General features: G+C 42.1%; 3 protein-coding genes across 3 annotated transcripts in view; 2 read left to right on the forward strand and 1 right to left on the reverse strand.

The window, feature by feature from the left end:
* Positions 1-13,027: 13,027 nt before the first annotated feature.
* On the forward strand, positions 13,028-16,204 carry CLDN24 (claudin 24). The gene has a single exon (XM_070598580.1). The coding sequence runs from the start codon at positions 14,230-14,232 to the stop codon at positions 14,884-14,886; it is 657 nt and encodes a 218-aa protein (XP_070454681.1). The 5' UTR covers positions 13,028-14,229; the 3' UTR covers positions 14,887-16,204.
* A 66-nt stretch (positions 16,205-16,270) lies between these two features.
* Positions 16,271-18,233, forward strand: LOC103558775 (claudin-22). The gene has a single exon (XM_008531969.2). The coding sequence runs from the start codon at positions 16,408-16,410 to the stop codon at positions 17,068-17,070; it is 663 nt and encodes a 220-aa protein (XP_008530191.2). The 5' UTR covers positions 16,271-16,407; the 3' UTR covers positions 17,071-18,233.
* A 132-nt stretch (positions 18,234-18,365) lies between these two features.
* Positions 18,366-21,171, reverse strand: part of WWC2 (WW and C2 domain containing 2) — a 210,470-nt gene continuing 207,664 nt past the window's right edge. The window contains exon 23 of the mRNA XM_070598578.1: positions 18,366-21,038. Coding sequence (XP_070454679.1) covers positions 20,972-21,038 — 67 coding nt within the window. The 3' untranslated portion in view covers positions 18,366-20,971. The remainder of the gene's footprint in view (positions 21,039-21,171) is intronic.

Genomic DNA, 21,171 nt, shown 5'->3' on the forward strand with positions numbered 1-21,171 from the left:
TGCCTCTGGGGTCCCATGAGTCTCTAGACACTCGTCTCCTCAAGAGGACACAGCAAGGCTGTCGCTGGTTTGCAATGATTTCCCCATCTGTTAACTGGAAATTAGCCGCAAGGGTTGTGAGCTTAGATTAATATCTAGAAAGGATTTACAAAGAAAAGAACGCAGTTAATCCTGAGAGAGAGGGCTTTTCGTTTCTTTTTGTGGAGAGGGTGGAGACTGTGTCTCTGTGTCTAGTCCCGTGGTCCTCCCTGGAAAGCCCCTTTGCTGGTGCAGTTGCGAACTTTTCAGCCACAGAACCAGCGTAAGCCTCCTCCGCCTCAGCCTGCGCCTGCCCGGCGCCCTCAGCACCTGACTCTGGTCGGAGGAAGAGGCCCTGTGCTCAGTGAAGGCCGAGGGTCAGCAGGTGAAGCTTCTGGACAGAATGGAGAGGCGATTGTGACAATGGCCGAAGATCGCTTTTACAGCATAAAGTGATCAAGGGCTGGACTTTGGTGTTTGACGGGCTCAGGTATAATTCTCTGCTCTATGGAGGGCAAGCTAATTGGCTGATTTAAACCTCAGATGCCTTATCTGTTAAATGGAGGTAATAATGGTACCTACATCATGGGGTTCTTGAGAGGATAAGAGAAGATAACACAGATAAAGCCCTGATCCTAATGCCTAGCAAACAGTAAGTGCTCAATAAATACTGGTTATCATTATTACACTTTATTCTGTCTCTTGGTCCCATCACCACTGCACAAAAGGATGTCCCCTTCACTATCCAGACCTGAGATCTCACATTATTTTTTTAGCGTTAGTCCTTTTAAAGCTTGGAATACAATCTCAGCTAAGGCCTCAGAAGACACAAACATCAGATAAGTAATCTTTCAGAAACACTCCACCCACACACACCCAGCTATGAAAAGAGCTTTCAGACCCGCTGCTGGAAATCCACACAGTCCTCCGCGCCAGCACATGCAAGGAGGGATCAAGTTCACATTGTCTGGGGCTCCCCCACTTCCTCTCTTAAATGCCATCGCCTGAGCCTGAGCAAGGCCACCCTGGAGTCACTCAGAAACCAGAGTGATTATGTGTGGGCGATGCCTCTTGGGGTGCATATTCAGACACCCCCTCTCTGGGCTGGGAGATGGAGGACAGCAACATTGACAGCAAGATCCAAGATGCTCTGCTGGGCTGGACCCCTCCCCCCTCCTGCTTCAGTCCGTTCTCCCCCAGAAGGTCCCGAACAACACGTCAGGCCCACGGGAATAACTTTCTGATGCTGACTCCCCAAAGATCCTCTGATGCAGGAAATTTAGGATGGTGGATGCTGCAAGTATAAACACCCAGGTGCCATTTGTTAAGTTCGCAGAGCAGTGTTAGTTTATACTTGTTGATCTATTTTTCCTTATAGTCTCTTGAGCATCCCCCCCCAAGCTTTTTTTTTTTTCACTCCATGGGCAAGGATGGATCTTTTTCTTTTTGCTTCTCCCCAAAACCCTTTGAGGAAAGTCCCAGGGGCACTCAACTAATAGACTGCCTGGCAATTATAAAATCAAACCAATTCATTCAAGTAATTGAGAAGTGCTATGAATTTAAAAATTATATATATATATTGTGTATATATATATATATATATACACATATATATATATTTTTTTTAACTACCGATGTCCTAAATGTTTGGAGGCCTGAGAGGCACACAGGTGTTTGGGTGACTGGAACAGAATGGCATAAGGGACTACATCCATATTTTGGAGAAGTCACCTTGAGCAAAAGAGCGAAAATCAAGAGGTAGATGGAGTAGGAAGGGGCTGGCGAAACCCGGACCACTGTCCTCCGGCCTTCTCCACGGGCTGGGCTGCTGCAGTGGGGGTGGGATCAACCAAGGATTCTGACGGGTCAGCCCTGAGCTCCCTGCTACAAAGCCAAGGGGCCGCGTTTTCAAATGGTGAGCTTCAGCATGTCTGAGAATTCCTGCAGGAGCTCGTTAACTTGCAGGATGCTGCCCCCCAGCTCCCTTGAGAGACTCTGATTTGTAATATCTGGGCTGGTGACGTGCTGGAGCTGTCTCACGCTGACCCCAGAGAGCCAAGTGTTCATTTTTCAGGAATTTTGGGAGTTAGTTGTTAAACATAGCCATCACTAAAAATGGAATTACAGAAACTTACAATCAAATTATATTGAAAACAAAACTATTTATCAATACTCAAAACTTATCACTTCCTAATTATTTTAATTCATTTTATTATTATCTATGCTCTTGAGATTGTGTAAATCTATTGTATCCATACAGTAAAAATGCTATGTAAGGTGGGCTACACACATGTCTTCCTAACTCCACATTCAGTAACTTCACATTACTAACCTGAAATTGGTCATGGCAGGAGTATTTACACCATGGAAATTGGCAAAGGCTGTAAACCAGGGCTCCCACAACCCGACAGCCACTGTCAAACATTTTCTGGCACACCATGGGTGTGGAACCCAAAAGAAAAGCTGGAATAGGGGTCAGCCCAGTGGCGCAACAGTTAAGTGCGCACATTCCGCTTCAGTGGCTCAGGGTGCATGGGTTTGGATCCTGGGTGTGGACCTACACACCACTTGTCAAGCCATGCTGTGGCAGGCATCCCACATACAAAGTAGAGGAAGATGGGCACAGATATTAGCTCAGGGCCAGTCTTCCTTGACAAAAAAAAAGAGGAAGATGGTGGCAGATGTTAGCACAGGGCTAATCTTCCTCAAAAAAAAAAAAAAACGAAAAGCTGGAATAAGCCCCTCACGTGGTTCTGAATCAGACGCTCTTCTTGGAACAAGACTGCTAAGTGTAGACTCAGGGGACCTAGCCCCAGGCTACTTCTGGGCTCTAGGAAAAGAATCTAGGCACCTGTGTCTGAAGTTCTAGAAATGACCTTGTGACTGTGGGCAAGTTACTTGCCTCTGTGCTTTAGTGCTGTCTTCTCAAAATGGGGCTGCTGCCAGTGCCCACCCCACTGGGTGACCGTGAGGATTCAATGAGATGATATGTGTGCCAGTCCTCAGACCAGAGCCTGGTAAGTAGAAGGCATTTGATAATCGTTACCTGTTATTATGATCTGACAAAAGAAAAAAGCTTAGTCCAGCAGGGTATCTTTTATCTTTTATAACATTTACGTTTTCTTCTGATGAGAATCCTACCTAGTTTGTCGAAAATTTAGAAGATATAAATAATGAAAACAAGGAAAAGAAAAAGTATCCATCTCTGGCATCCTGTAAGATTTTGGTGTACTGGCAGCCTTCCTGTCTTTTCCCAAAACCTAGAATACGTCAGTCTTGACACCCTTCTGGCCTAGGACACTCTTGTCTGCTAACACATGATGCTTTGTCAATATTTCCTATCCCGCTATAGGTGGTTGATTGAGTTCACTTCTTTTCAAGTTCATTGGTCCTGCTCAGACACACAGCCCCATCATCATCAGGACAGCCCCGTCATCATCATCACGAAAGGTAACCGGCAAATGGGCACAGCACTTCCAGGATGGTATTCTATGTTGACATGCACTACCATTTCAAAGCCTCCACCTTATCCATTTACTAGACAAATATTTGTTGGACATGTAAGAGATTCAAGGCTTTGTGCTATGGGGGTTGTGAAGGCAACAGAGTGTCTTGTCCTGATTAGTGAGTTCATAGTATTTTTTTTATCCCCAAAGCCCCAGTACATAGTTGTACATCCTAGTTGTAGGTCATTCTAGTTCTTCTATGTGGGATGCCACCACAGCATGGCTTGATGAGTGGTGTGTAGGTCCGTTCCAGAATCCGAACTGGCAAACCTTGGGCTGCCCAAGCGGAGCACGTGAACTTAACCACTTGGCCAAGGGGCCGGTTCCCGAGAATTACCCCTTTTTAAACATCTTTGGGATGGAGAGCTCACTATCTCACAGAGCAGCCTATTCTCTTCCATTTTAAAGCAAAGTTTTGGGGGCTGGCCTGGTGGCGTAGCAGTTAAGTTTGTGCTCTCCACTTTGGCAGCCTGAGGCTTGCCGGTTCGGATCCCGGGTGCGGACCTATACACCGCCTATCAAGCTATGCTGTGGCAGGCGTCCCACATAAAATACAGGAAGATGGGCATGGATGTTAGCCCAGGGCTGAGATTCCTCAGCAAAAGGAGGAGGATTGGCGGCAGATGTTAGCTCAGGGTTTTCTCTTCTTCTTCAAAAAAGTTTCAATGCAATATTCAGAATCATCTCCCTGTAATTGTTAATGATTGCAACTGTAGGGGAGGAAGACATTTCCTTTACCCACTCTGGGTTCTTCTGGCCGGAGAATGAAATAAATTCACATGAGACAGAATAACAGGAGAAAATTAAACAAAGCTTTATAACATGTATACATGGGAGAGGCTCAGGCAAACTGAGCAACTCCCCAAAATGGCTGAAGCCACCACGTTAAATATCATCTTCAGCTAAAGACAAAGGAGGATGTTGGGGGTGGGGGGGGGTCAGTTACGGGAGATTACCAGACAAGTACAGTAAACAAGGGTCAGGTTATTATGCAGATTTAAGTCCTTGCCTTCTGCATTGATAAGAGTTCCTAGAGATAAGGTCATCCCCCCTTCTTCCTGCACAGAGAGGGAGACACATTTACAGATGGAGATTTCCTTTACAATGTAAATGTTTCTTAACAAAGGGTAAGTAAACTCTGCTTTTCAGAGTTTCTCTCCTGTCTGCAGTTTTTTAAAAAGTAACCAGCCCAAAATAATCTTCATGCCAAAGAGACATATCTTGGGGCGGCCAATTCCAGTTCCCACACTCCAGAGCACTTTCATCATCCTGCCTGCCTCCTGGTCAGCAAGCTGTAGCTCACCATTAGCCCATCTCCTAGTGATGAGGCCCTGGACCCGCATTCTTTGTGCAAACTGGAACTTCTTATTTTTGTACAGTGAGGACAGCAATATATCCTAAGGGATTCTGAGAATTTGTAAAAGTTAACAAAGAGTTCGTTTTCTTTTTTGCCATAAAATAATGGAAAATGCTGAAGAAAGCACCATTCATCTAACCTGACTCTTGTGCTTACTTTGGATACATCCGGATTGGGTTCTGTCTCTCCAATCTCCTGTTGAGCGACATCATAAAAGATCTCTGATCCTGGACTAGACTCAAAGGCTGAAATGTGATGGGCAGGGGTTCTGTTTCACCAGGTTGGTGTAGACAATGACAACAAAATGGAGTAACATACGTCAAGGCTTCTAAAACGGAGTTGGGAGGCCATTAGAGTGGTGGGGCTTATGCACATCTTTACCCAGATGGAATGTACCCTTTGAACTGCTGTCATCCTGACCTTCTTTCAAGAAATATGCTTACTCCCGTAGATAAGAACTTTCTGCCTTGGAGATGGCCTCAACAACTGATCACGCACAGCCAAGAATTAACAGTTGTTGCAGGCACCAATCACAGATCTTACAAAGCAACCTATATAATTTCTCTTTTTGCCTCTATAAACTCCTGTCTCCTTTGTCTTCCTTGGAGCACATTTGAGTTTCTACTCAAATCTGTGTATCCTGAAGTACAATTCTTGAGACCTCAAATAAATGCTTTGCTTCTCTTGCAGTTTACGCCTCTTATTCATGACGTTACATGGTGTCAGAGACATGGGATTCAGAGCGACTGACCTCTGATTCTGGGGTTACTGCGTGGACAAGAGCAAGGTAACTGCAAAGAGTGTTATGTGCATTATTGTCTCCTCCTGGTGGCTCCAGCTCCCAGTGGTAAGACCTCCTGGGCTGGAACCTTCCATTCTTTGGTTGAGGTTCAAACTCTTTATTCGGGTGTCCTTTGATACCAGTTCTGGCCATCCTGTCCTTTCGTTGTTGGCTTTGTTAAGGAACATCTATTTGTCTTCACTCCTTTGTTGGGCCTTTGTTTCTTTGGTGAGCACTTAGGAACGGGAAGTCCATCTTCTAAGGGGACCACTGAAGGGCAGCCCCCACTCTGGGCCTCCTGGTGGTTTTGTGTAAAGAATACGGACCTTCTACATGTAGATTTTTGTCCTGCCAGATTCGCATTACTTGGGATGATTTGAGGTCTCACTGGCCTAAATGGGGCCCCTTTGAAATTCCTAAATTGGTTTGCTTGTGTGCTCAATTGGAAAAAGTTATCAAACTAAACGAATCGAATGGGAAGCTTATTTTAATTGGTGTCTTGAGGCCTCTAAATGAAACAACGAAAAAGTTGCTTTCCTGCAAGCTGTTAATTCTTAACTCAGGCCAAGTCAGACCTCTCTCAAAGGCTTGCAAAGTAGGAAAGTCAGCCAACACTCCTTTCGCTACTGTCACTGTCTCTGCTCTTCCTTCACCCACATTCAATTCCTAAGACTGAAGGAATGTTTTAAATTACAATTACCCCAAAACTCCTATGACAAATTAAAAAACTTGCATTTTTCTCTCTGTCCTTTGAAGTTGTAAACTTTACCAGGTCTTTGAATGTAAACACCTAAGGAGATAACAGCCAACAATTGCCTAACTGGCTAACTCAATCAGGAAAGCCTGAAGTTTGAAAAAAACCCAAAAACAACCTCCAAAATACAACAAAAAATAAACTTTTAAACAGGTAACTTTAACTTTTTCCATTGGCCAGAAGCAAAAAATTTGGAGCCAACCATTCTTTCCCAAGTAGTGAGCTTTGTATTACTCTATCTGATTCGTGGCTGAAATTTGTAAAATAAAAGCTATAAAATCTCTGTGTCTGTTCACATATCTTTTTATGGTATATACGTGTGATAGTTTTCCACCTCTGGATGGTATTACCAAAATTCATTTCTAAAGAACTCTATTTAATTAACTTGAAGTAAGCGCTTATATAAATTATTTCTAAATATAATAAAAACTAACCCAAATGTTTTTCAAGTTCAAGTGATCTGAGATCATGTTTGATAAAAGATAATTTAAATTTGCTGGTTTAATCGAAACAGGCACATCTTCAGAGTTATCAATAGAGAATGTACTGAAAATATACAACTTTTTCTACCTGGGTTTATTGGTCTGCTGTTTCTGTTGCAAAATTTATCAGGAGGCAGAATGACTTGGATGATGGTTAACTATTTAATGTCTAATCCAAACATAACTTAAAAACGTGTTTAAATAATTGTAAAATAAGATAAAAGTTTATACTAAGTTAAACTAAATAATAGATATTCAGTGAATTTCTAAATCATTTCCAGATAGGATGGTATACTGGGACACTGCTAAACATAAGTTTGTCTAGTTTTGGCTTTCTACTTTTTTTTACAGAGAGACAAACAATATTTGGGTTATCAATAGATATGCTTTACGCCACAGTGAAAAGTTTGCTGTAAAGAGAAATATGCTTCTAGAAGTTATGAAATGTGTTTATGGATTTGCTAATCTACTACAGGATGCTACTTTATGAGAGAGTTGATGATTGCCTGCTTCCTAGTTTTCACTGGACAGCAAAGATTACAAACAGTTAAAAAAAGGAAAGTTGGAAGAAGAGCTGAGGATACCAAATGAACCAAAGAGAAAACATCAGAACACTTAGAGTAATAAGTGTAAATTAACTCTATGCGAACAGGTGCCTTGACGCTAAGAGTCCATGCAAAGCAGCAGGAGCCCATATGAAAGATGAGAAGCAATGGAATTCTCATGAGAGCATCTCCTACTATGGAAGGATTTACTGTAACTCCTTATTTTTCTTTTTTTTTGAGGAAGATTAGCCCTGAGCTAACATCTGCTGCCAATCCTCCTCTTTTTGCTGAGGAAGACTGGCCCTGAGCTAACATCCATGCCCATCTTACTCTACTTTATATGTGGGACGCCTGCCACAGCATGGCTTGCCAAGCGGTGCCATGTCTGCACCTGGGATCCGAACCGGTGAACCCTGGGCCTCCAAAGTGGAACGTGCGAACTTAACCACTGTGCCACTGGACCGGCCCCTGTAACTCCTTATTTTTCAAACTATGGTCACAGACCATTGATAAATTATGATTAACATTTATTTAAATAGAAAACGTACGTGGTATCTACACTTATCAAAATGTAAATGGATAATACATATCTTTAATGTTATCTAAAATACATATAAATTTATTATAAATTTATATACAAATAAAAGAAAAATTTCATAACATGCAAGATAGAATGAATATATGGCATATACTAAAAATAGAAAATACATGTCAGTTTATTAAATTTTTATTTCAGTTACATATATGGTTTTATATATGTAGGTATATGCTGGACCATAATATACACTATATTTCTTGCTGTGGAATGATCCAACATGTTTGAAAGCCACTCCTCTTACATCACAGTAAACTGAGCAACAGAAAGGTCCATGCAGCCAGATGGAGAGGCCAATACAAGAGCACCCACCCTTTCTGTCCTGCACACAGACAGTGCCAACTCCTCCAGGCCAGGCTGTAATCACTCTCTGACAGGCTCGCACTTTGTTGCCTAGTCTTTTCAGATTTACAACCAGGCAACAACCTTTATTTAAAAGACCTTCCCCCATTCCTTATTACTCGCAAGGCTGAGAATTCTGGTGGTGGCTTCCCAGATATTTATAGCTCTGCCATTAGTTTCGAAGTTGTTCTATCTTTCAAAATTTTATTCTGCCTACTTAACTTAGATCAACTCTCTTCAGCATTAATGTGGGGATCTTGTTCTGCCTGTCCTGTCACTCCTGGTCTAGCAGAGCCATGTCAGGATGAACCTGTAGACACCAATGAATCTCACACTGTAATTTCCTAAGAGTGTACAGTTTATTTTAACTATATTACATAACTATATTACATAGAAGAGTTTATATTCATTTAATGTAATGCATAGGCAATTATGCTAACCTCCAAGAGTAAAATCTGTAATTATTCTGTAACAACTGCCTTGCATCATTTCTCTTTTAGATAAACTTTGTAAGTTTTTAAAATTGAGAAGACAACTGTATATGAAAAGTAGATAAGGAAAATAGGATATATGTTTTCAGTAAGAGAAGGTATGAAGAATGAAGATGCATTTTTGTTAAAGTAAAACAAGAAGGTAATTTTGCCCTAAAATAAAATGATTGTTCCAAAATAAGAAACAAAGAGATAGGACAAAATCTAAAAAGATATAGAAAGTTGTAGAAGGTTTGTGAAAAAGGAATCTTTAAAAAAGAAATTTTGGCGGCTGGCCCTGTGGCTGAGTGGTTAAGTTCGCATGCTCCACTTTGGCGGCCTGGGGTTTCACTGGTTTGGATCCTGGGTGTGGACATGGCACCGCTTGTCGGGCCACGTTGAGGTGACGTCCCACATGCCACAACTAGAGGGACCCACAACTAGAATATACAGCTGTGTACTGGGGGGATTTGGGGAGAAAAAGCAGAAAAAAAAAAAGAAGATTGGCAACAGTTGTTAGCTCAGGTGCCAATCTTTAAAAAAAAAAAGAAATTTTGATGTGTGGTCAAGCTAGCTAAGATCAAAATGAATTTATTTAAAAATAAATTCTAATATCAAAAGTATACTGGCACAAAATTAGAATTTGGTTTTTCTATTAAAGGACAAAGGCTTCTCAGATTATTGGTCTGCTCTTAATAAGAAATTATAAACAAAGTTCCTTTACCTTTAATGTAATCTGCCTAGGAAACAAAGATTCTGTATTTTGTCTTTATCAAGTCTTTGATTACTCAGAAAAGCTAATGCCCTCACGATGGCAAAGAAACTGTTAGAACAATGTATTTCCCAGTTGGGATATACCGTCCACAGTTGCCTGTGAGCAAGGCACCCACTTCACTGCGCAGACACACAAACCTTACCAAAAACCTTTCACCTTCTTCAAATTGTCACTGTTCCTATCATCCTCAATCATCAGGCACAGTTCAGAACACTAATGGAAAAACTGGACTGAAGTAGAAGAAATATTAAATTACATGAGACTATGTGAGCTGAGAAAGATGGTGTAACTTTTTGCTTTTCCAGATTTAAAGAAATCCTTTAAGCTGTCAACAATTAGGTAAGATATACCTTTGTGAACAAAGATGAAACATTTACTTTTTCTCCCTACCTGATTCCTCCAGAATTCAGAAACTCTCAGTGAGTATTCTTTTTTTTTTTTTTTTTTTGCTGGGAAAGATTTGCTCTGAGCTAACATCTGTTGCCAATCTTCTCTCTCTTTTCTTTTTCCCCTTCCCAAAACCCTAATACATAGTTGTATATTCTAGTTGTAGGTCCTTCTAGTTCTTTTATGTGAGCCACCACCACAGCATGGCTACTGACAGACAAGTGGTATGGTTACACGCCCAGGAACTCAACCTGGGCCGCCAAAGCAGAGGGTGCTGAACTCTAACCACTAGGCCATCAGGGCTGGCTCTCAGTGAGTATTCTGATTTTCACTTGTATAAATAATCAGGCCAAGTTTTTAATATAAATAAATTAGTTTTACTGTGATTATTTTAGGTAAAAGAAATTAGGGTAATTGTGGAGAGAAAAATTATGTTTACACCTTTGTAGACATTTGATTCTAGTCCTGTTATTGTCTTTGAGGTTTTGTTATATACTGTAGACAGAACTCCCCTGGGCTAAAGTTTTGCCTTTGGTCCTGCTGACTGTTCACAGTTCCCTCTTTGGAAAACAGAAACTAACTCCAGACGAGATAATCACCAGCACATCAGTGTCTATTGGTACACAACCTTCTGCTGACCCCTTGTTGTCTTGTGCTAATGTGACCAGCTGTTGTAAGGTTATAATGTCTTAGCCTCAGCCTATCATCGACAGGTTAAAGAAGTTTTCCCAGGTTCCAGTTTAAAGGATCTTGTTGGTCACGGTCTAGAGCCCAGTGACTATATTCTGGAAGCATCAAGAGACGAGGACAGCCCTCAAATCCCATTGGAAAGGACCTTTCCAAGTGCTCCTGACCACTGACACTACTATGGAACTAGAAGGCGTTGCATATTAGATGCCCCTTTTGGGTACACCTTTGTGTGTGATTACTACGGGGAACCATGGGCTTATGAATGTCTAGACAGCTGGTGTATGGCAGGACAATGCCTTTTAGGATACCATATATCATTTAAAGTTCTTGTTAAAAAAAAAAAACCCGGGGCCGGCTCCATGGCCGAGTGGTTAAGTTCGTGCGCTCTGCTATGGCGGCCCAGGGTTCGGATCCTGGGTGCGGACATGGCACCGCTCATTAGGCCACGTTGAGGCGGCGTCCCACATCCCACAGCTAGAGGGACCTGCAACTAGGATATACAACTATGTACAGGGGGGTTTGGGGAGATAAAGCAGGAAAAAAAAAAAAAGAAGATTGGCAACAGTTGTTAGCTCAGGTGCCAATCTTTAAAAAAACAAAACAAAACAACTGCAATTTCATAGGTCTAGGGGAAAGCTGGCAACCCCTTTTTACACCTCAACTACTCTCCATTGATTACCAGTCCCAAAGACTTTGTTCCTTGGATTAATGTTGTCCATGATGACCTGTTGATAAAAATTTTATCCCTAACCATAGCCACCCTGGCAAAATCCACCACTCAAGCCTTGCTCAATAACAATGATCCCTGGATTCCATAGCAAGGGTTATATTAGATAATCAACAGGCACTCAATTATCTCCTTACAGAACAGGGCGGCATCTGTGCCACAGCCTACACCTGCTGCTGTACCTGGATCAACTCCCCTGGTGAAGTTGCATCAGAACTTGGAAAAATTATAAAAGCAGCATAGCATCTCTCTAGTCCAATGTCTTTTAATGACACCCTCTGGTTCCCTGTCTTCCTTCAGGTACGGGTGCTTGGAGCAGATCAGAACTTTAAATATTGTTTATGATTACTGGAATTTTGCTATGTGTACTTACATTTAAACTTATACTACTACTCACTTAGATCTGCTCCAAGTAATACTAATGATTATTGTCCTGGTTTGCATGATCTTTGTCACCTTAAGCGACTAATGGTTTGCATTTCTTGATGCTGTTTGTCTGTCTCTACCTCCAGAATAACGATTGCTCAGTGACTTGAGATGATCAACCAATCTTGCAACTCTGAACAAAGGACTTGATACTGTTTCCAGATAGACACTATGCCTATTGATGTGGGCTTGGCGAGCTGAGGAATCAAAAGAAAGATTTCTTGGACTCTCAAGGTCTGGTAGTAGTGCTCCTTTATTCAGAGAATAGCGTGGAGTATCACGGGGACGGAACTCACGGGCAGTGAAGAGCTACACTGGGTTGAGGGCAGGGCTAAATTTATAAGGCGTAGGTATGTGAGTTACTTCTTTACAAGACAAAGGAAAGATTATGTAAAAAAGTCGTTAAAATGGTATCAGTGCAGGTGGGGTCTGGTTATCAGATGGTCGTATAACTTTGGATATGAATCAGGTCAGGACGTCCTATACTTCCTGGAGGAGGACGATGTCGATCGGTATGTAAGGCAGGATGCCCTAGGGCAGCCTTGATCCTCATCACCTCAGACTCATTTCCTGACCACCTCCTTATTGCTCAGATGTGGCCAAAGCCATTGACTGCGTTACTCCTACTGATGATTGAGTACCTTGCTGTCCCCCTACATGGGACATGACTTCCCAGGAATGAGCCATCCTGGTGACGAGGGATATATATATGTCAATAAAACACTGATCCATGATGCTTTCTGCCAAAAGATCTTGACCAAAAGGGGAAAATGCTGCTGATGATAACAAAATGGAGTAACATATGTCAAGGCTTCTAAAATGGAGCTGGGAGGCCATTAGGGAAGTGGGGCTTATGTGTATCTCTACCCAGACAGAATGTAACCTTTGAACTGTGCTTCACTGCCATCATCTTGACCTTCCAAGAAACATGCTTACTCCCATAGATAAGAACTTTCTGCCTTAGAGATGGCCTTAGCAACCGATCATATAAAGCCAAGAAGTAACAGTTGTTGCTGGCATCAATCACAAATCTTACAAAACCACCTGTATAATTTATTTCTTTTCGCCTCTATAAAATCCTGTCTCCTTTGTCTTCTTTGGAGCACATCTGAGCTTCTACTCAATCTCCATTTTCCAAATTGCAATTCTTGAGACTCCAAATAATCTTTTTGCTTCTCTTGCAGTCGATGCCTCTTACCAGTCGACACTCGACTCTTCCAGGTCAGTGGCTCCACTTTAGGAACCTGCCTGTTCTATCTCATGCAGGCCTGTCAGACCCTGCCTTTTTGCCGTGGGTGCTGGACACCCAGGGGCCCTGTGGAGAGGAGCTGGACCATGCAGAACCTGGGGAGGAGCCCGGGGACTCTGGAGCAGGTGGCCTCTTGTCCTGGCCTGTGAGGGCCTGGATTCCCTGACGGATCATGCTCTCAACGCGTGGCCCAAATGAAAAAAAAAGCAAACAAGATCCAATCTCAGAGATCAGCTCCACTGTGGCTATTGTTTTCAAACCAGGGCCTTTTGTCTGGAAATGGCAGGAGTCTTCATGCTAGGTGCTGCTTTGTCTATGGCTTACACAACAGCAGACAGCTCAGCTCTGGACCAAAACACACCTCCCAGATACAAAGAAATCAAGCTGTACCCTAAGTCCTTAACAAGGATGGAGAAGATCTTAGCGTGAAACGGAGAGCTCCTGCGAAGCTCCCTTCCTCACTTACTACCTCTGGGCCTGGCCTCTGTCGTTCTCCTTTTAATTAACCCAGCAAACCAGCCTCTACCTTTCAAAGGAATCTGACGGAAACGTCTTTGCCAAGTCCCAGCCAAGTCCCTGTGACACTCAAGAACGTGGGCCAGGCTCTTGTGTAGGTTAAGGAAGTCCGAGAAGAATAAAGATTATAGGGAAACAGTCTACCTTTCTTTACAGGGTCTTGTTTTGCATCTCTGAAATCTCAGATTCAGGTATTACAATGAAGTCCTGTTGTAGAAAGAGCTGGCCTTTTATCACCACTTAAAATCTAATTAATCCATATTGAAGCACAAAGATTTCTGTTGTATTTTAGGGTGAGGGGTCATAGAGCCCTCTTTGTTCATCTTTAGACTTATAATCATCAAGCATTGGGGATATAATTTTACCAAGCAAATTGGAAGGTAACAGATCAAATCCTTATCAGAAAGCCTAACTCATAGTTTTAAGAGTTCTTCGTCCTTTACATGAAACATTATATTCAAGAAGAACAAAAACGCATTTCAGAGTGCCCAAAGAGTTAATGACCAAAGCTTATATTCCAGGCCGCATAGAACCAAGATCGTCACACTACTGTCAACCACAAAAGACAGCTGTCCTATAGGGGCGGCAGAAGTCCTCAGATTTGTTGCAATGGCTTTAGTCTTCAGAGTAGTGATGCAATTCGTTGGACTTTCATTATCTTTGCTGGGATGGGTTTTATCCATTATTACAACTTATTTGCCATACTGGAAAAACCTCAACCTGGACTTAAATGAAATGGAAAACTGGACCATGGGGCTCTGGCAAACGTGCATCATCCAGGAGGAAGTAGGGATGCAGTGCAAGGACTTTGATTCCTTCCTGGCTTTGCCTGCCGAACTCAGGGGCTCCAGGATTCTCATGTTCCTGTCAAACGGGCTGGGGCTCCTGGGCCTGCTGGTCTCGGGGTTTGGCCTGGACTGCTTGAGAATTGGAGAGAGACAGCCAGCTTGCAAGAAGCGACTGCTGATCCTGGGAGGACTTCTGTTCTGGACGGCGGGCATCACGACCGTCGTGCCGGTCTCCTGGGTGGCTCACCTGATCGTCCGGGAGTTCTGGGATGAGACTATCCCAGAGATTGTGCCCAGGTGGGAGTTTGGGGAAGCCCTCTTTCTCGGGTGGTTTGCTGGATTCTCTCTCCTCCTAGGAGGGTGTCTGCTCCACTGTGCAGCCTGCTCGACCCCAGCTCCTCCAGCCTCGGGCCACTATGCAGTGGCAAAAATGCATAGTCCATACCTGGAAAATGGAACTGCAGATCCTAAAGTGTAAGACTTGGACAAGACCAGAGAGCCGCATCTTTCTACATCAACTGCGATGTAGGCTCTACATGAAAATGGGGTCTTTGTTATGTAACTAAATCTGTGCTGGTCACATTTTCTCACCGAACCACTACTTTTCTATCCAAGATCACCCCCCCTTCCCCTCCAAATCTGGAGAAGAGGCAAATCTTGTACCTAAAAGAAACTTACTACGGTAAGCATTACATAGGTATGAGCAAAAATAATCCATTGATCTGGCTATTTAAATCAAAATGTGGTGATGGTTATCCAATATAGTTGGTACTAAGCTTTAATGTGTTAATTCTGTATCAGAATCTTTTTTTGTTTTTGTTGGTACCGGGACATGATAATGAGTTTGTTTCCTAAAGAAAAAAATGAACAATCTGAAATCTTTTAAGCATTCTACACTAGCAAAACCACATGTTAAGCCTATCCCAGAGTGTTATTGCCACAACAATGACTTTGGTTTTCTTTGAACAGAGGTGGTTTGTGTTCAGAAAATTACTAGGCACCCTATGTGACAGGATTTTATGAGGCTGAAAGTTTTTGGTACATCAAGATACTCTCAGATTAAAAATACTGGCCAATTTCCTCTTGTCTCTTCCTTCAAAAGCTTCATATTTAAAAAAGATAATTCCAAAAGTATTCTGCCTGGTATCCAGGTTCTGCAGTTCATGTGCCCCAAGAGAAATTCTCCCTTGTTCAATTAAAAATTATAAGCATGGGGATATATACTTTAGTGATGAACCAACAGAGAGGCTGGTTCTCACCCACAAAAGCCTATTGCCTAACTTTCCCACAGCACAGGAGGCATATCTAAGCAAAGAAAAAGTAAGTGTTTATGCATATGCATGAATTTGACAGAAAGGCACTAGGTAAACAGACTTGATGTTAGCTCAATATTGCTTCATGTGACGTGGTATACATAGCCTAAGAGGGATTAAGAAAAACAGGCCTGAGTTAAGGTCTAGAGAGATTTCTGCGAAGACCAATTTATTTGGTTTTATTTATTAAGTAACACTTTTCTTGAATGTATTTTTTAAAAAATGGTAACACTCAGTAGTACCAAAACATATGTATTGACATGTGAGAACTTTAACAGATGAAAATTTGACAGGTGCAATTAGTAAGACACAAAGCAGTAGGAGTGGAGCCAAAACTGTCAATTAAACATTTTGCATTTAGGCTTCTCAATTCTTTCACTCCTTAGGAAGGTTGGGAACAACATGAAAGCCATTTATACGTTAACAATGAAAGGAGGATTATTACGACTTAATGTTATTTCAGGGACAAACTGCTTCCTATAAAATTGCGCCCACAGGACACGAACATGATCTTGGCCACACCTTGGCGTTACTGGTTTGCAGCATTATTTCCCTGGCAAGAATCCTCCTATATACACAATGAAAAAATATTTCTGAGCTCCGCCGGTGATAAGACACTGTCACACTTCTTTTCACAGCAACCGAAAGGCAGGAGTTAGTTTGGCTAAAGCTCGCAGGACTTGACAATGGCTGTAGTAGTTAGAACCGTGGCACAATTAGCTGGACTTTCACTATCTTTGCTGGGATGGGTTTTATCCTGTCTTACAAACTACCTGCCACAATGGAAAAACCTCAACCTGGACTTAAATGAAATGGAAAACTGGACCATGGGGCTCTGGCAAACGTGCGTCATCCAGGAGGAAGTGGGGATGCAGTGCAAGGACTTTGATTCCTTCCTGGCTTTGCCTGCCGAACTCAGGGGCTCCAGGATTCTCATGTTCCTGTCAAACGGGCTGGGGCTCCTGGGCCTGCTGGTCTCGGGGTTTGGCCTGGACTGCTTGAGAATTGGAGAGAGACAGCCAGCTTGCAAGAAGCGACTGCTGATCCTGGGAGGACTTCTGTTCTGGACGGCGGGCATCACGACCGTCGTGCCGGTCTCCTGGGTGGCCCACCTGATCGTCCGGGAGTTCTGGGATGAGACTATCCCAGAGATTGTGCCCAGGTGGGAGTTTGGGGAAGCCCTCTTTCTCGGGTGGTTTGCTGGATTCTCTCTCCTCCTAGGAGGGTGTCTGCTCCACTGTGCAGCCTGCTCGACCCCAGCTCCTCCAGCCTCGGGCCACTATGCAGTGGCAGAAATGCAATATCCCCATCAACACCTGGAGATGAAAAATGCCCACCTGGAAATCTAAGCCAGCGGGATCAGAGGTGTCCACTCCTCAGGTGTCAACTCTGGATGTGGTAGGATTTCTTGCTACAAAGTCACCCATTCACTATGCTTTTCATTTCCTAAAATGTGTTTTTTCCTGTGGCCATTAGCTTCTTAAGCTATAATTTCTTTCTAAGATGGTAAGCCACTTTTCTACTCTGAGACCAAAGCCAATCAAGACTTAATAGTAATCATACTCATTACTGCGGATGAGTTTCCTCAGTTGTAAAAAAGATCCAGTGATTGTACAGAACTGGTAAATAAAACATTATATTAGTACTTACACATCTTTGAAGGTGTTATTCATAGAGATGAATCATTTTGGCAATTGGAAATGTTACTGCTAATCATTTACTTCTTCCAACTGTTCAAGATCGCCTATTACATGAAACCAAAGTCTTGCAGCATATTTATGTAAAATGCATGTCATCTGATTGTACTAAAAAAATTTGCTGGCTCTTTGAAAGCTTGAGAAGTGAGAGACATGGACACATCATCTTATTTCTAATTGGAGACTTCAGTGCCTCCATGGAACCTTTTCCAAAAGTCAGCCACATTCACCCACACCGCCTTTACTATGTCAGAGGCAGAGGAGGGCAATCCTGTGTTCTGGAAGATTCATGAAAAATCTACCATGCAGATGTGCTTTGGCTTCTGGGTCCTGTGCTCTCCAGCAGACGGCCAACGCCCCCTCCACCCCTGGCGGCCCCTGGCTCTGGGGAGCAGATGCAGGGGGCGCTGCGGGTCAGGACCTGGGTGTGTGGGAGAGAACCTGTGGGGACCTCTGCCCAGGGCCGCTGAGCACGCTGCTGGTCTGGGCAGTGGGATGACAGAACTCATATCCTGGAGCCTTTTGTTTTACTCGCACAACGACAATACTCCATCTTTTTTTTATCAGCAGTGCATAGCGTTCAACCAAGAACTATTCACAATAAACTGCGGGCTTGGGGAATTCTTCATGAAAGATTTTATATTTGCTCAGTACATGGTTCACATAAACTCTTGTGTTTGCGCCAATCAGGGGAATTGACTGAACAATAAATGACACTGAGGTAAAGTATTAGGCAATATGTGTCTTTGTTTAAAAAAAAAAAACCCACTGAATATTTTTCCACCCACAAACACATGAAAAGTGCAGAAACCAAAGTTAATCTATGTGATGTATTTGCATACTTTTACAAACAAGACAAATTAAAACAGAAACATATTCAGAATTTAACCTGATTAAATATTTAGTTCAGTCCTGAGCTTTTGATATTTAATACAATATAGATAAAGTAATAGCAAAAAAAAATTTTAAATTTATTTGATTTGCATGCTACAGAGATTCAGCTAAATGTTGTTCTTTTGGCTAGCAATATTCTTTTTGTACCTGTAACACTTAGATTCTGATATACAAAATTGTAATAACATACTGATAACTCAAACTTGAGAACTAAATATTACATTCTTTTTACCCTGTGCAGAATAAATTCTACCTTTAAAAAATAGTATTTATAATATTAAAATTCGTATTGTCCATATGGTTTTGTGATCAAGTTATTAAAATGTTTTGTCACTGTGAATCATTTGGGTTAGTACAAATATGACAGGATTGTTAAAAGCTGCCTATAAATACATAACACTATTGCTGATTTTTAAAGTGTGGAAAAGGATTACATTAAAATATGCTTGACTCTCATGTTAGAAATGAGCAAATTTTATAAAATAAAACCAAAAGCATCTTGGTCACAACTGCTGACTACCAGCCTGAGACAGATTTTATTCTTTTATACTTGTCTGAAACTTTCTGTATTACAAAAAGTTAACAGCTAATCTGATGAAGATTTATAAAGCTGTAAATATTCCAATATAGCCTCTTCTATGTCAAACATTTAAAATGGCCAGAACCGAACTATATATTAAACAGAACATAAATAAGACCGTAAATAAATAAATGAAGAAAATAAAATCGTACGGTACAACTACACATAATTCCATAAACATTTTCATGGTCAAACTAAGAAGCTGAAAACAGCTGACCTTCATTGAACTCCACATTAAATAAACTCCTTTCACATTTGACCTTGACCAGGATGAATGGTACTCCTCCTCTAGTTTGCCTTAGTCCTCTGATAGAATGAACTGGGCCGTCCTGAAGCACTGCGCTCAGTCACTTCATGAGGCTGGGTTTGTTCATAGTGTCACGTCCAGTTACAGCTTCAAAGACATTGGTATATAAGTGGTGGGACACTTAGGAAAAAATAATTAAGGTTCTAGGCTCAGAAATTGCTTAATGTGAATTTTGATTCTGATAAAAGGAACTTTCCAAAATATAATTACTTGGAAGAAAATAAAAATTCTTGCTAATGACGGTTCTAGCTTAGTCTTAGAACTCATGGGTGGGTGTGGGGGGTGTGTGTGTGTGTGTGTGTGTGTGTGTGTTTTTAAGGGGCCACTTCCTTTAAGATGATATTTGCATTTCTAAAAAAAAAGATTTAGTTTGCTATATAAGATGGCCAAACAAAAACGGCCTCTTTCAGTAAAACAGACTGAGTAATAAGTATGATTTAAATCGCATAAGTACTTCTTATTTTAGAAGCCTTTATGCTGGCAGAGCTACACTGGGGACCTGTTTCTTTAAGAAGTGCCTGGGCCGGGTAAGCTAAAATTCTACTGGAGGACACTTGAGTCTGTTTATGTCTCTAAACTTGTTCATCTAGAATGGTGTTTTTTAAACCAATGACTTAGCCTATACTTGAAACTAATAATCTCCCCAGGCATACTCCTTTCTTTGCCTCCCAATTCCTTACCATAAATTATAGCTGGGATCCCCCAAACATGAGAGCTGCAAAGTAATTTCCAGTAAATGTCAGAAATCTGTTTAATAAAGTATCTTTTAAAATTTTTGGCAACTTTGATTCAATCAAGATAGCCTTTCCTTTGTTCCTGGTTTCACCAAATAAGTGCTGATGCAAATCCCTCTGCATCTCCAGGAGTTTGTCCTCAGAGGCAGCCACCACATTCTTCTAGTTGGCACCATCCTCACACCTAGGACGAAACGGTATTGGTGCCACCCAGAAACTCACATGTGAACACCTGTGCAAAGTCAAGCTGAGTTAGAAGCAGCAGCTGCTCATCTGATGAGTGTTTTAGTGTATTTCAGGGTAACTGGCTTTCTCCTCGCATCTCCCTCCCCTCAGTGTCATAAATGACAAGAACTTCAGTGAGGCCAGGAGTACTGCTCCTTCGCATTCTTATATTCTTGCGCTCAGCATTTTGTTTCTGTTTTCTTTAGACAAATAGAAAAGGACAAAAAGGAAACTGTTTGACGGAAGCAAAGCGTTCCCACACAGGTGACAGAAATGAGCGCCGCACCTGTTTCAGGTGGGCCGGGAGCTCTGTACTGAAGCTCATGCTTCATGTTGAACTTCACACTGCACGAGCTGCTCTCGAGCACAAAACAGCACAGGGCGCCACTGCCATCTGCACAGTGTGCTCATGAGAACACACAGGAAAAGCGAGCACCACCTCCCGCTAAATCGAGCTTGCTCTCAACACTCGGTTCAATGGGATACACACTGGGGACCGCCTCTAGTCCATCTTCACTAAATAAAGCCCACTGGCCATACACACAGACTGTACAACACTTGCGTACAAGATTACCCCATTTTGGTTATCTGATTTTTTTTGTCTTTTTTAAACATATAAGAATTACATTCAAGGTGCTTTACAAATTGACATGTTGAAAATCTGATGTGAAAGAAAAGCTCTTTAAGAGTTGACATGTATATTACAAAAAAAAAAACACCAAAACCCCTAAAAACAAAACAAATGTTCAGTCTTTCGCCCTCCCTAAGAAATGAACGAGTGAAAAAATAATTTCTTCAGCAATGTAAATGTAATCATACGTCATCAGCCGGCAGGGACGGGATGCTGATCTTGGCCCTGGTGAAGTAGGCAATCTTCTCCCTAGAGTCAGGGGTGAGAAATAAACCCGCTGAAATACGATGGAGAAAGTACCTGTGACCGTAAAGACAGTCCCAAGAACGCCAGCGAAGCCTGTATGAGCCTGGCTCGGAGACCTTTTCCTTGGGTAGAACCC

The sequence above is a fragment of the Equus przewalskii genome, chromosome 28, assembly GCF_037783145.1.
Source record: "Equus przewalskii isolate Varuska chromosome 28, EquPr2, whole genome shotgun sequence".
NCBI classification, from domain to species: Eukaryota; Metazoa; Chordata; class Mammalia; order Perissodactyla; family Equidae; genus Equus; species Equus przewalskii.

Coding starts and splice junctions, on each gene's coding strand:
- LOC103558775 (XM_008531969.2), top strand. CDS start 16,408: ATGGCTGTAGTAGTTAGAACCGTGGCACAATTAGCTGGACTTTCACTA.
- CLDN24 (XM_070598580.1), top strand. CDS start 14,230: ATGGCTTTAGTCTTCAGAGTAGTGATGCAATTCGTTGGACTTTCATTA.